Consider the following 15,515-nt stretch of genomic DNA (forward strand, 5'->3'; position numbering starts at 1 on the left):
TTTTATGACAGGGAGTAGGTTGAAATATTTTGTTAACACATGCAAAAAACTTTCAAGTAATCTGTCATAATTTTTAGAACTTGTACTGTAATGGTTCACTTCTTCAAGCCTTTACATTTTCCTCATTGAAGTAGTGTTTGATGCACGTTTCTCTAATGTGTGGTTCATTTATTTTTGTTAGCCCCAAAAACATTACATAATGATCGGAAATACGTAATGATCAAAGCAAATTTTTTTGGTACCATCAAACGAATAATATATCATGATGTTATGTGTACAGATTGTGGTTGTTTTTTCTCTCTCTCAGGAATTCTTTGAAGTTTAGCTTGAAACCAAATGTTTAAATAAGATCAATAAATTCTCTTGATTCATTGCATTTATTTATTATCTTTATATTAAAATCAGCAGCTATGATAATCCTTTTCTTTTGTTCTTTTGTTAGTTTCCGTAAGAGATTCCTTACTTTAAACAAAAATACTTCTGTTACTTCTTTATCTGGGATTATAAATGTTGAAATTATTAGAATATTTTAAATCAGTGTGCAGGAACCCCCATGAATTTTGATATTTCTACCAAAGCTACTGGCTACAACTTAGTTCTCTAAGTCCTTTGTTAGCCAGTGTTTATTTCAGAAAAGGACTGATATATTTCTTCCTCCTGCCACGAAAATTGTTTTCGTTGCCATTTATATATTTTTTATGTAAACCATTTACATTTAAATGCATCTGTTGTGGGTTGGCAAGAGAGCCAACCCGGTACTACTAGAGGAAGCCGAAAGGCACGCGTTTTAGCTCACGTAGGCTGGCGTGAGGTCTGGAACAGGACAAGGAAATTAGACTTAGAAAAAACTGACGTAGCTGGTGGAACACTTAACTTTAATCCATAAATGGTGAACGTCGCTCTTGACTGTACATGTTTTACAGTATCAATAGTAACTGGTAATGGCGCCTTGCTAGGTCGTAGCAAATGATGTAGCTGAAGGCTATGCTAACTATCGTCTCGGCAAATGAGAGCGTATTTTGTCAGTGTACCATTGCTAGCAAAGTCGGTTGAACAACTGGGCGAGTGCTAGGAAGTGTCTCTAGACCTGCCGTGTGGCGGTGGTTGGTCTACAATCACTGATAGTGGCGACACGCAGGTCTGACGTATACTAACGGACCGCGGCCCATTTTAAGGCTACCACCTAGCAAGTGTGGTGTCTGGCGGTGACACCACAGCATCAAATTGTACTTTTACTGTTACCTGTTGTTTTAAGAATAGATTTTTTCAGCAGTTTTATCTTTTATTCCTTTAGGCAGGTCATGCCATACCAAAATTTAGTTTTTCTTTTTTTTTGTAATTTTGCTCATGCCAATGAACATCTTGCTTTGCTGAATTTTGCAGACCCTAACCTGTTTAAATGCAGGCCATCCTGTGCTAGACGATCTGTGGTTATAAACTTATTTGGATTTACAAATATTGTTCGTAGATTGTTACACTGTCCTCTGACACTGCACTTTGGGAATGCCAGTTACTACGCTCCTGATGTTGAAAATATGTTTTTTGCTGTTTTTATCACATTTCTTGTTTAACTGATAATGTCTTCTTGGCTATAGCTTTGAGATAATTTTCTCCTCACATCTATGAAACTTTATTGTGATGACTATGTTTTGCTTCCAGAACATTCTTCAGATGCTTGTTTAGTTGTCAGTTGTGCAGCTTGCAGCTACTGCATTTTTAATCACAGAATCTCTATTGGATATCCGTTTTCAACATTTTGTTTAGTTCTATGTGTACTATTTGTGTAGTTTGTGTTGGTCCATTTGTATTTGTCTGTTGGTTTTGTACATTGTTGTTATTTGCAGTTTTGCCAATCATGCCTGGTACTATCGTGTTACTGAAGACTTGTTTCATTATGCACACGTATGTTTTTGTTGCTATGTTTTGTCACTGTATTTGTATTTTCGTCGTCACATGAGGTTTTTTTCATTTTTGAGTCTTGCATTTGCTTCTTTCAAGGAATTTATTTTGTTGTTAAGAATTCAGTATCTCTGTTCAGCAACTTGATAATTTCATTTTTAGAGCTTAACTCTACACATTCAGCTTGCTCTTATACATGCCAGACCCAAGGAAACTCGTCATTTAGGATTTTTAAGGTGACTTTTGCGCACTTTTCATTTAACCAGAACTTACATTTCATATATAATATACCTTTTAACGTATATTTTTCACTTACCTTGGAAGTTGAACTACTATGTTTTTTGTGGTCACTGTACTGACCTGTCACTGTCAGCTTGAAATTCTCTTCAGTATTTGTGTAGAACAGGTTAATGGAGAAGACAGTACTGTAATGCAAATACTGATGAATGGCCATAAACTTAGAGAGAACTGAAAACCATTAACACAAGAGCCCAACAGCAATGTCCACAAATAATTCGATTAAACAACCCAAATTTTGTGGAGCTATTGTGTGAATGGTATGCAGATATGGCTGTGCACATTAAGACAGCAGTACACAAGTACCTGAGTGGCATCACATATTTGTACTGAAGAGCCAAAGAAACTGGCATATCTGCCTGATATCAAGTAGGTCCCCCACAAGCACGCAGAAGTGCCGTGACATGATGTGGCATGGAATCGACTAATGTCTGAAGTAGTGCTGGAGGGAATTGACACCATGAATCATGCAGGGCTGTGCATAAATCTGTAAGAGTAAGAGTGGGTGGAGATCTTTTCTGAACAGCATGTTGCAAGGCATCCCAGATAACCTCAATAATGTTCATGTCCGGGGAGTTTGATGCCTAACAAAAGTGTTTAAACTCAGAGAAGTGTACCTGGAGCCACTCTGTAGCAATTCTGGACTTGTGGGTGTCGCATCATCCTCCTGGAATTGACCAAGTCTGTCGGAATGCACAGTGGACATGAATGGATGCAGGTGATTAGACAGGATGCGTATGTACACTATGTGATCAAAAGTATCCGGACACCTGGCTGAAAGTGACTAACAGGTTCGTGGCACCCTCCATCGGTAAAGCTGGAATTCAATATGGTGTTTTGGCCCACTCTTAGCCTTGATGACAGCTTCCACTCTCACAGGCATATATTCAATCAGGTGCTGGAACGTTTTTTTGTTGAATGGCAGCCCATTCTTCATGGAGCGCTGCACTAAGGAGAGTTATCGATGTCGGTCGGTGAGGCCTGCCACGAAGTCGGCATTCCAGAACATCCCAAAGATGTTCTATAGGATTTGGGTTAGGACTTTGTGCAGGTCAGTCCATTACAGGGATGTTATTGTCATGAAAAGTCCACCACAGGCCATGCATTATGTGAATAGGTGCTCGATCGTGTTGAAAGATGCAATCGCCATCCCTGAATTGCTCTTCAACAGTTGGAAGCAAAAAGGTGCTTAAAACATCAATATAGGCCTGTGCTGTGATAGTGTCATCCAAAACAACAAGGGGTGCAAGCCCCCTCCATGAAAAACACAACCACACTATAACACCACAGCCTCCCAATTTTATTGTTGGCAATGCATGTGCTGGCAGATGACATTCACTGGGTATTTGCCATACCCACACTCTGCCATCGAATTGCCACATTATGTATCGTGATTCGTAATTCCACACAATGTTTTTCCACTTTTCAGTCATCCAATGTTTATGCTCCTTACACCAAGCGAGGTGTCGTTTGGCATTTACTGGCATGATGTGTGGCTTATGAGCATCCGCTCAACCATGAAATCCAAGTTTTCTCACCTCCCACCTAACTGTCATAGTACTTGGAGTGGATCCTGGTGCAGTCTGAAATTCCTGTGTGATGGTCTGAATAGATGTCTGCCTATTACACATTACGACCCTCTTCAACTGTCGGCAGTCTCTGTCAGTCAACAGATGAGGTCGACCTGTACGCTTTTGTGCTGTACGTGTCCCTTCACATTTCCACTTCACTATCACATCAGAAACAGTGGACCTAGGGATGTTTAGGAGTGTGGAAATCTTGCATACAGACATATGACGCAAGTGACACCTAATCACCTGACCACGTTCGAAGCCCGTGAGTTCTGAGGAGTGCCCCATTCTGGTCTCTCATGATGTCTAATGACTACTGAGGTCACTGATATGGAGTATCTGGCAGTAGATGGCAGCACAATGTGTCTAATATGAAAGAGGTATGTTTTTGGGGGTGTCCAGATATTTTTGATCTCATAGTGTGTGTGTCACCTGTCAGAGTCGTATCTGGATGTATCAGAGGTCATATCACTCCAACAGCACACACCCTCCACCATTGCAGAGCCTCCACCATCTTGAACAGTCCCCTGATGACGTACAGAGTCCATAGATTCATGGGTTGTCTCCATACCTGTACACATCCATCCGCTTGATACAATTTGAATCGAGACTCGCCTGACCAGGCAACATGTTTCCCGTCATCAACAGTCCAATGTCGGTGTTGATGGACCCAGGCGAGGAGTAAAGGTTTGTGTCATGCATTCATTAAGGGTACATGAGTGGGCCTTCAGTTCTGAAAGCCATATTGATGATGTTTCGTTGCATGGTTCGCACGCTGACACTTATTGATGGCCCAGCATTGAAATCAGCAGCAATTTTGGGAAGAGTTGCAATTCTGTCACATTTAATGATTCTCTTCTGTTGTCGTTGGTCCCGTTCTTGCAGTATCTTTTGCCATCCGCAACAGTGTCAGAGATTTGATGGTTTACTGGATTCCTGATATTCACGGTACACTCGTGTAATAGTCATATGGGAAAATCTCCACTTCATTGCTACTGTGATGCTGTGTCCTGTCCCTCGTGAGCTGTCTGTAACACCACGTTCAAACTCACTTAAATCTTGATAACCTTGCCATTGTAGCAGCAGTAACGGATCTAACAACTGCACCAGACACTTGTCTTATATAGGCGTTGCCAACTGCAGCACCGTATTCTGTCTGTTTACATATCTCTATATTTGAATATGGATGCCTATACTAGTTTCTTTCGTGCTTCAGTGTATATGTCCATACCATTAGTGGCTGAACGGTTAGTGCAGGTAAACACATCAGCAACTCTATGGGAAAAGCCGACTGGCTCATGTTAAGATATCCACTGCACCTAAGGGAAGGTACAGATTTGCATCTTTAATTCATCAGCAGTAGTCAGTGGGTTAATGGAAATATGTTCAAAATGTGCACTTGAGTGCAATAGTGCTAGTCACATACAAAGAAGTGATCAAGTGTGTCAGCTATAAATAATGGAAATGCATTTTTGCCAGACTATAGCTAATAGGAATAAACGTTTCATGAAAATCTATAAACGAAGTGATCTCTTATTTCTGCTAGTGTGCACCAGATTTCTCCATGGTGTTTGTGAAAGCAAAGCAAAACGACCTAAGCCTTGGATATCAATCAGTTTTTGATTTTGTTTTGTTGGTAAACATTGTACAATAATTTCGGTGAACTTTCTCAGTCGAATATGTCTGTACAGTATTTCAAAATAGTTGTGTTGGTTTCCTTTGGTCATGTGAATAAACTGGAATTCCATACCACCATAAAATTATTTATCTTGTATAGATTATCAGTGATGAAAATTCAGCCCACAACTTCATGTCAGAAATGAAACAGCAAAGCAGTAGGTACAGCCAGGGATCCTTCGTTTTTCACACCATGACTTCTCTTAATTTTCACACTGAAAGAAATTTATGACAAGAAAGCATTTTGAATATAATAGAATGTTTATGCAGAATATAGTGTGGTATTTTGCAGACTTTCACAACCGCACTTCAGGAACTGAATCTAGTCACTTAAAAAATCTTGTGCAAAGTGATGTACTATAAGAGATGAATATGTAGAAGTGTGTAATTTATCTATCCACAAACTGCTAGTACACTTCCAAACCAAAAATATTCCACCTTACCATTAGTCCAAATATTTGTTCTTAACAAAGTTACAAAAGGCTGTCGCCATAACTGACTTCGGATGAGTGCATTCTGTAGTCTCTTCAATTTATGTCTCTCATCACATTTCATCTCACAAAATGCCTTGTCCTTTCAGTAATCAGAGCTTTTCCCTTTACCCTACCATTGTGTTGGAATCCCCTGGTCCAAAGGTAATTTTTTGTTTTATGGGCATTAGGTTGTGTTCCACGGCATACTTCTGTGCCAAACATTTGTCTCCTAATGTTGGAGTTACATCAGAATCTATAAAGACTCATATAGGGATTTCATATATAAGCAAGCTCAGCAGGCTGAACTGTTTATATGAACCCACACCATGGTCAGTTCATGACACTGTCAGAGTATTGTCTAAGATCACAGAGTTGTGCCAATGTGTGTCATGGAGCTTGTAGTGGGAAAGAGTTAGCATTTGCTTTATTGAGCAGTAAGGCTTACAACTTGTATAGTTTCAACCCTCTTCCTTTTCTGTTAATGTTGTTTTTGTGCTTTTGAATTTCCATGGCCCCTCTATACATCCTACCATAGTAAAGATTGGATCTTGATAAAACCCTAGTATCGAAAAAACCAGTTTGGTGGTTCCTTGATCCCAGTACATGATCAGCTGCTGCTGAGTTATCCGTTCTTCTCAGATGACAGTTGCTCTTGTGTTCTTGAGCTGGGTGTCAATGGTTCTGTTTGTAGTTCCTGTATATACTTGACTGCATGTGCAAAGTATTTTCTGTATTCCTTTGTGGCAGCCAGCGAACATAGGTCCTTTGCAAGGTTCAAATATTCATGCATCTTTGTTGTTTAAATACTATCGTGCTCAAACCACTGCAGCGCAGTCCTGACAATGTGATGTGAACAGTTATCCTCTTGGAAGGTGCCATCTCCTTCAGAGAAGACATCATGTATGCAGGTGATCCTCAATAATATTAACTTAATCCACAGCTGTCAGGTTGCTTTCAATCAGTACCACAGCTCCTATGGAAGCCCAGATGAATATCCTCCACAGCATAATGCTGCCCCCACTGGCCTGCATCCATGATGTGGTGCATATTTCCAGCAGCTGTTTGCCTGGATAACAGTGTATCTGCACACAACCATTAACCTGGTACAACATGGAACATGATTCATATGACAAGTTGACACAGTTATATTGATCCAAGATGCAATCCTTGTGACCTCATGCCCGCTGCAGTCATAGTAGGTGATGTGTTGGATCAACATAGCAATACCATTTTTCGGTATCAGCTTCTGGAACATTGCTCAGCATTTACAGCAGAGCTCTTCGCCCTATCAGGTCACGCAGTATATCTGGCGACACAGGCTTTTCAAGTGCATCAACTGCTCCGTCTCTCTCAGTGCCGTTCAAAGCCCCTGCATGCTTTTCACCGTCCACCCCTTGGTGCAACAGGTCCAGGAGAACTGTCACTTGCTCACTCTTGATGGAGCCACTGTGATGTTTATGTGGGTTCCTGGTCACATTGGTGTGACCGGAAACGAGACCACTGACGCTGCTGCCAAGGCTGCAGTCCTCGTACCTTAGCCTGCTAGTTCCTACATTCCCTCTGTGTTGCCGTCTGTCATCAGGTTGTGTCACTTTGGCATCACCACTGGTCCTCCCTTCATGGGAACAAGCTCTGGGTTATTAAGCCCCTCCCAGTGGCTTCGATGACCTCCTTTGGCGCTCTCACCGTGAGATCATTTTTTAGACCTTTCTCCACATCCCTGTTTTTAGCTGTCTTCTCTTCCGTCAGTTGGGATTAACATGTAGACATTTTAGCTCTTCTTCATCTTCGTGTTTTACAGTTCTGATTTTGGTGTGTATGACCCTAGTTTTTTTTACACCATAAAACAAAACAAAACATAGCAATACTTATGGACTGCAGAGCCCTATGTTCAATATGTACTTTATGATTATATTTGTCTCAGATCAGCACCTATCCTGCATTATGGACTGCACAGGCCTCCAACATCCACATCCTGAGATGAGGCATGGACACCCAGCACCATTCTGCAACCAATTCCAGTAGATGCTTATGATGACAGCACTTGAACAGTGACGAGCTTCACCATTTCTGAGATGGCACCAGACAAAATCTTATGGTGGAAAGTGGTCATAATGTTTTAGCTCATCAGCGTAATTGTCCTATATTCTGTCCCTGTGACTCATTTTCTGAGCAGTTGCTTAGAAAATTGTAGACTACCTCTTATAACCTTAATAAGAGGATATTGAAAACTAGGGATCTTTTCTTTACCTTAGTTCTGTTAAAATACGCGTTTGTTTGGAGAATAGTCTTGATTTTCTCATCATGCCATGTCACGAATAATAACTCAAACTCTCGGCTACTTTGTCTGCCAGTATTGCAAGGAGCTGAATATAGTAATTGAGACTAGTGGTATTTTGTATTTAAGAGTCGGCCAACTTTGAGAGAAGTTAGTCAAAAGCTTGAATTATCATTCAGACCCGATTATGCATCTATACAACTAAGAAAATTTTGTACAAGATTATTATTACTAAAAACTATAGTTTCATATACATGTTTCTGTGTGGTTTCTGCAGGTCCAGCCTGTCAAACTGTATATTGTGTGATGGAGTTAAGATTGGTAAGCAGTCTGAACTTAAAGACTGTTTACTGGGAAGTAGTCAAGTCATTCAAGCAGAAGGTAGGCTCTCATTCTCAGATATAATTATTGTTGTACATGTTGTATACACAGTTTTGTGTTTATTTTCATTGTTGTCTTTTTTTCTTTTTAGCAAAACATTCAAATGAAGTACTGACAGATACAAAGAGGCTGATGGAAATATGAAGATCGTATACTTGTAACATGAAATAAAGTTGAGACAGTTTCTTTGCGACTCGAAGATTTTATGAATGCCAATGTTTTGGGGCCATGAAATCAACTTAAATAGTTATAGATGTGACTTGTGAAAGGTTGGGATCAGTATGTAAACAGCAATGAACATTTCATGTTTTCAGATTAATGTCATATGAAATTATGTATGTATTTATGGAAGTAAGCAGATTTTTATCAGAATAGGATTGAGAACGGGATGATCATAACTACCCAGCAGGCACCAGAAATGTTCTGTGTCTTACTATCAGGATTGTCGCTTTTCAAATGCATGTGTGTTGCATCAGAGCCAGTGAATAGAGAAGTCAACACCATATTATTTTTTTAAATAATGTAAAACTGATGTTTGGTATGTTCATTTCTCTTATTCAGTCCAGTAATGTGGCTACATTATATCATGGGACTTTGCCAAGACATTAATTTTTGTATTATTTTATTGTTTCTTGTAATTAAAATAAATCATTGTTGATCCTTTTTAAACAGCTGGTGTTACTTTTTCCACTCTGTATGCCACTTTTCATAATTTAGAATAGTTGCTTTAAGTCTATGAATATAAGAACAACAGCTGACTTATTGTGTAACTTCTGTAGTATGGCTTGTTGGCCTACAGATTTTTTTTTTTATCTTAGGCTTAAGATGCTTTCAGTTTATAATGATCATTTTAACTTTAATATCCATTTTAACTTTACCCTGTCAAGCAACTCAGGCCATAGTCCATAATCGAGTGCCGGAAAAGAAACACCTGAACTAATATTCAAGCCAAAGGACAACACCTTAAATTGATAGTTTCTACCTGCATAGATAATTTTGTTAATAGCTTTGGTATGTAAAACAAATTTAACATTTACTTCCAGTTTCCTCACTGGAAATAGCAGTCTACAACGGCTCCTGGATGATTTGATTATGTTAATCCAGGATTTTGGAATTTCTTTGGTAACCACTGGTATTTTTACCCAGGGAATGGAGTAAGAATTGTGACAGTAAGTCTTGTGTGGTATGACAAGACTGTTTTCATAGCTCAGGACAATACCAAGTCTTTCTTCAAGAACACCTGAATATTATTAAAAAGTCCTTGTTAGATCAGACTGCTGATTATTGTTCAAATATGTAGACATGGTTATTTTATTCATAATGTGCTTCGTAATATAAGGAACAACAATTAAATCATGTTGTTGCTTATTTTTATATACACTTTCCCTGATGATAAAGTCTACTTTGATGGCTTGGCAAAATGTACTGTACTAAATGTCAGCTTTTATGAGCTCCAGAGATACTTCAATACCATGATGTAGAATGTGGATTTTTCCGCAATAAATGTCATTCATTTATTTCTTTCCTATAGGATTCCATGCCTAATATATAGTCCACCATTAAACAATCAACAAATATGAATCTGAACTTCATTCTTTCATTTCCAATTTCAATAGACAGGCAGGCCTGTAACTTTATATTACAGGATATGGTGCCTACGGCTCTCAGAATCTTGGATGTGCTGATGGATAAACTTGGTAGATTTACATTTTCTCATACTCTCTTGAATAGATCAGTGGAAACCATATTAACAGCAGAGCCTTAATCTGAAATTACAATGATTTATATCATAGTAAAGCTCTAACATCACCCATTACTACCGTGTACTAGCAATACTGATAATGCTTTGCAGTTGCTAAATATGTAGGGGTACTGGATATCCCTGGGTATTGTTTCAGGACACAAATTTTGATTGCTCGTTGTGAACTGTACACTTCAAAGGTATAGAACTCAAATTTATAACAAAACATTAGAATATGAATGAAAAAGAACTGTTTTTGTTTTTGGTTTTTAGTGTTTTTAAGAGTTTTTTTTTCTTTCTTCTTTCTTTTTTATCTTTGTACACAATATAATACAAAACTTCAGGATACACAAAATTTTTCATTTGTTGGATGCTATGCTGTTTTCTTAATCCAGAGGCAAATTAGATTTATCCAATAACTGAAATATACTAAAGAAAATTTACCTTAGAGGTCACCTCACTGGGTGAACTGTTGCTCCATATGCTCCATAGATGTGTATGTACATCATAGTCTTTGGTGATAGATGATGACTAAATGGTGTCAGAATAAAGACTGGGAGAACTTTTCACTTTTCTGAAATTGTATGGGAGAAACAATTTGTCTGTTAAACTGAGCTGCTATCATAGTTAAAGCTGACTGCAGGGAGGAAAACAAAACAACACATTGTTATGTATACAATATTTATTAAAAGTTATATATATATGAAGAAGCAAACTGTCTGATTGTTTAAATGCCGTGCTATCATAGTTGAAACAGGCTGCAAGAAAGAAAACTAAACCCCACATTTTCATACCACTGCATTTTCTTTCTTGCTGTTTGTTTTAACAGAAAACCTGTTCACTGCTGTTTAAAAGAATATGCAGCCTTTGTCTGTCTGAATGTTTATTAAAGACAGTGTAAAAGTCTGAAGTAAATTAGGCAAATACTCTTTGAGATTTTTGGTTAAAACATTTGCACTTTATATATATATTAGTATAGATTAAATGAACTGAACTATCACAGCCCTTACCCCAATCTGTGATCCTCATCTTGGGGCATAATGAGATCAAAGTTTTGCTGCACAGAGGTGGTCAGGCAATTCTTTTCACTTCCACACTCGTTTCACATGTCTGATTATGCTAATTATGGTTGGTTTGATGATTTTGTTATCTATAGTGCCACAGATTATGCGTATTGCTGGTATAACCGAGGTTGTATATAACATACTGTCATCTCTGTTGCACATGTTAGAAGAGTTTTTGTGGTTGTTATTATCATGCTGTCTGCCCAGCACATTGCTGCTCAGCATAATATGCACAGTGATTCATATCAGAAGAGTCGGCTAACCTATTGTGATTATCATTATTGTTATTGTTGTTTTGGTTTTTCGCACTGTTCATTCCGGCTTTTGCCTTCTCTTGAATTACATCACTGAAATCAAGGACTGCCATGAACTCTTCTAACTTTGACTCTGATAAATTGATTAATTTCTCTCTCATCATGTGTATATCAGGAATGTCATGATAAGATTTGGATTCATCCTAATATCTCATTCTGGTGGTATATTTCTTGAAATACTTTCTCAGGATTCCCTGTCTGATGTGAAATGGTTTCAGATCAGGTGTGAAATGGTTTTGGGTTGAAAACTTCCTTGTGGTGTCATCCTTGTATCCCCATAGGCCAGTACTTTGCCAAGAAAGACTTCTCAAATGTATTGCACATGCAACAATGTTCAGGTGGATCTGTAGCCCAGAGGGCAGCATCCCCTTGAACATAGCCTAGTATAAAACCTGTTCCTCTACATCCAACCAAAGCAGAATTATCTGATGGAAACCATAGGATAAAGGCTTTTTTTTCTAGCCCAAAACATAGGAATTGTCAATGTCTTGTTAAATTTTCTTCAAGCAGTGTAGAAGCAAAGATTGTCGCAGCTCCCATAGTATATGCTGATTCATGCACTATTGAGCCATAAGATCACATTACACATGCTGCTGCCAATTATACATTGGTTCAGAAGCATGGATATTTTCCCAGCCCTGTGCAACCTATTGATAAACGTGCACCAACTCCTTTATTTCAGATAATTCTACTTTCACTGTTTCATTTGCTCACTTATGGCATTATGCATCATGCCATAATGAGAAAAAATCATTCCCTACTTTATCTGTAACAGTATGCATCTCATCCTGAACATGACTGGCTGAATGGTCCATTCAGATATAACCTCATTAGTTATTTAGTAAACTGGTGCTTGGAATTTTGTAACTCTGATTTCTGTTATTCATGTGTCCTTTTCAAACATCCAAGCCACAAATTTGTCTGTCTCTGTAATTCAGCTTGATCATGTATAAATTTTTCTTGGTCGGCAGCTATATTATTTACTCTTCTAGAAAGTTGACAAACAGTTTCAGATAGCGCAACTTGTGCTTGGTTTATTGCTACAGCCTCATCAGGTAATTTTTGTAGAGCTTCTGGTAGGCCTGCTGGAGATGACTTTAACTCCAGGATTTTGGTGGACATCACTTTTTGAGCAGACGACAGAGAGTCTTGCTTCTCTAAAATTTCTGTCAACTCAGCATCAGATTTTGATAAAGTTTTGCCAGAGTTTCTGACACATAGCATCTTGTTTTTCTGAAATTTGTTCTGTGCTGCAGACATAGCCACTTGTGTGAACAAAATTTTGCCTATGCGATTTTGAACTACAGACATTATCTCAGTCATTAAATCCATTTTTGGAACAATTTGATTAACTGATCATATGATTAACTTCTCTGAGTGGTAGATTCTACGTCACTATTCAGGCAGAGACCCATGTTTAATTACTTGGCTTTTTTATTGTGACATCAAAATTTAAAAAAAAATAAAGAAATTTAAGTTCTTGGTCTCATTGTTAAAATAGTAAACAACAAAACCTATTACTGTTTTATATGACAGCCAACCATGACAGTTAAGTGATAATGAAACAATGGAAAATCCAGGATGGAATGTAACAATACCAGAGAAGGAAAGTTGCTACTCACCATATAGCAGAAATGCTGAGTCGCAATAGGCACAATAAAAAGATTCACACACTCATAGCTTTTGGCCATTAAGGCCCATGTCAGCAGTACACACACACACACACACACACACACACACACACACAAATGCAACTTGCACACACGTCTGCAGTCTCAGAGAGCTGAAACTACACTGCGAGCAGCAGCTCCAGTGCATGATGGGCATGGTGACTGGTTGGCGGTAAGGAGGGGGCTGGGGTGGAGAGGGGGAGGAATAGTATGGTGGGAGTGGCGGATAGTGAAGTGTTGCAGTTCAGATGGAGGGCAGTAGAGAAGGTGCGGAGGGGGAAGGAGGTAAGTAGCGGAAAGGAGAGAAATAAAAATAAAAATAAATTAAAAGACTGGGTGTGGCGGTGAAATGACAGCTGTGTAGTGCTGGAATGGGGACAGGGAGGGGGCTGGATGGGTGAGGACAGTGACTAACGAAGGTTGAGGCCAGGAGGGTTACAGGAACGTAGGATGTATTGCAGGGAAAGTTCCCACCTGCGCAATTCAGAAAAGCTGGTGTTGATGGGAAGGATCCATGTGGCACAGGCTGTGAAGCAGTCATTGAAATGAGAGATATTGTGTTTGGCAGCATGTTCAGCAAGAGGGTGATCCACTTATTTCTTGGCCACAGTTTGTCGGTGGCCATTCATGCAGAGAGACAGCTTGTTGGTTGTCATGCCTTCATAGAATGCAGCACAGTGGTTGCAGCTTAGCTTATAAAGCACATGACTGGTTTCACAGGTAGCCCTGCCTTTGATGGGATAGGTGATGTAAGTGACCCGACTGGAGTAGGTGGTGGTAAGAGGATGTATGGGACAGGTCTTGCATCTAGGCCTGTTAACAGGGGTATGAGCCATGAGGTAAGGGATTGGGAGCAGGGGTTGTGTAAGGATGGACGAGTATATTGTGTAGGTTCGGTGGACGGCGGAATACCAAGGTAGGAGGGGTGGGAAGGATAGTGGACAGGACATTTCTCATTTCAGGGCACGACGAGAGGTAATTGAAACCCTGGCGGAGAATATAATTCAGTTGCTCCATTCCCAGATGGCACTTAATTACGAGGGGAATGCTCCTCTGTGGCCGGACTGTGGGAGGTGGTGGGAGACTGGAAAGATAAGGCACCGGAGATATGTTTTTGAACAAGGATGGAAGGATAATTACGGTCAGTGAAGGCTTCAGTGAGACCCTCGGTATATTTAGAGAAGGACTGCTCATCACTGCAGATGCAATGACCACGGGTGGCTAGGCTGTACAGAAGGGACTTCTTGGTATGGAATGGGTGCCAGCTGTCGAAGTGGAGGTATAGCTGGTGGTTAGTAGGATAGATATGGACGGAGGTAGTGATGTAGCCATCTCTGAGGTAGAGGTCAACATCTAGCAAGGTGGCTTGTTGGGTTGAGTAGTACCAGGTGAAGCTAATGGGGGAGAAGTTGTTGAGGTTCTGGAGGAATGTGAATAAGGTGTCCTCACCTTCAGTCCAGATAGCAAAGATGTCATCAATGAATCTGAACCAGGTGAGGGGTTTAGGATTCTGGGTTTTCAGGAAGGACTCCTCTAGATGGCACATGAATAGGGTTTGCATAGGATGGTGCCATGTGGGTGCCTATAGCCGTACCGCAGATTTGTTTGTAGGTAATGCCTTCAAAGGAGAAGTAATTGTGGGTGAGTATGTAGTTGGTCATGGAGACTAGGAAGGAGGTTGTTGGTTTGGAATCCATAGAGCGTCTGGAACGGTAGTGTTCGATAGCAGTAAGACCATGGGCATTAGGAATGTTAGTGTACAGGGTAATAGGTTGGAGGTGTTGGCCTACAACACCTTCAACTGACTACCTGGAACCTATCCTCCTATATAAAAGATACCAACAATTTCCTTGACCGACTCTCCACAGTTCCTTTCCCTTTACCACAAGGTGCCCTGCTCGTCACTATTGATGCCACCTCCCTGCACACTGACACGTACACCATAAATTACAAGAATACTTCTATCTCCCAATCAGGAAATAAAAAGATATCAATTAATGGTAAGTTGTATCAGGTAATATGAATAAAGGAAATATTATTTACCATTCACTAGCTTACCAGCCAAGCTCAGTAATTTATTTACAATAATGTATCACAATATATGGACGCAAGTACATACATGTACATTTTTTGATCTCTCAGGGACAGAC

General features: G+C 39.6%; 1 protein-coding gene across 2 annotated transcripts in view; it reads left to right on the forward strand.

The window, feature by feature from the left end:
- The window catches only part of LOC126100832 (translation initiation factor eIF-2B subunit gamma), a 60,010-nt gene extending 50,765 nt beyond the window's left edge, over positions 1-9,245 (forward strand). For both annotated transcript variants that reach the window (XM_049911485.1, XM_049911484.1), the window contains exons 9-10: positions 8,473-8,576; positions 8,668-9,245. In XM_049911485.1, the coding sequence (XP_049767442.1) occupies positions 8,473-8,576; positions 8,668-8,720 (157 nt within the window). In that variant the 3' untranslated portion in view covers positions 8,721-9,245. The remainder of the gene's footprint in view (positions 1-8,472; positions 8,577-8,667) is intronic.
- Positions 9,246-15,515: the final 6,270 nt, after the last annotated feature.

This window comes from Schistocerca cancellata, chromosome 9 (genome assembly GCF_023864275.1).
Source record: "Schistocerca cancellata isolate TAMUIC-IGC-003103 chromosome 9, iqSchCanc2.1, whole genome shotgun sequence".
Taxonomy (NCBI): Eukaryota; Metazoa; Arthropoda; class Insecta; order Orthoptera; family Acrididae; genus Schistocerca; species Schistocerca cancellata.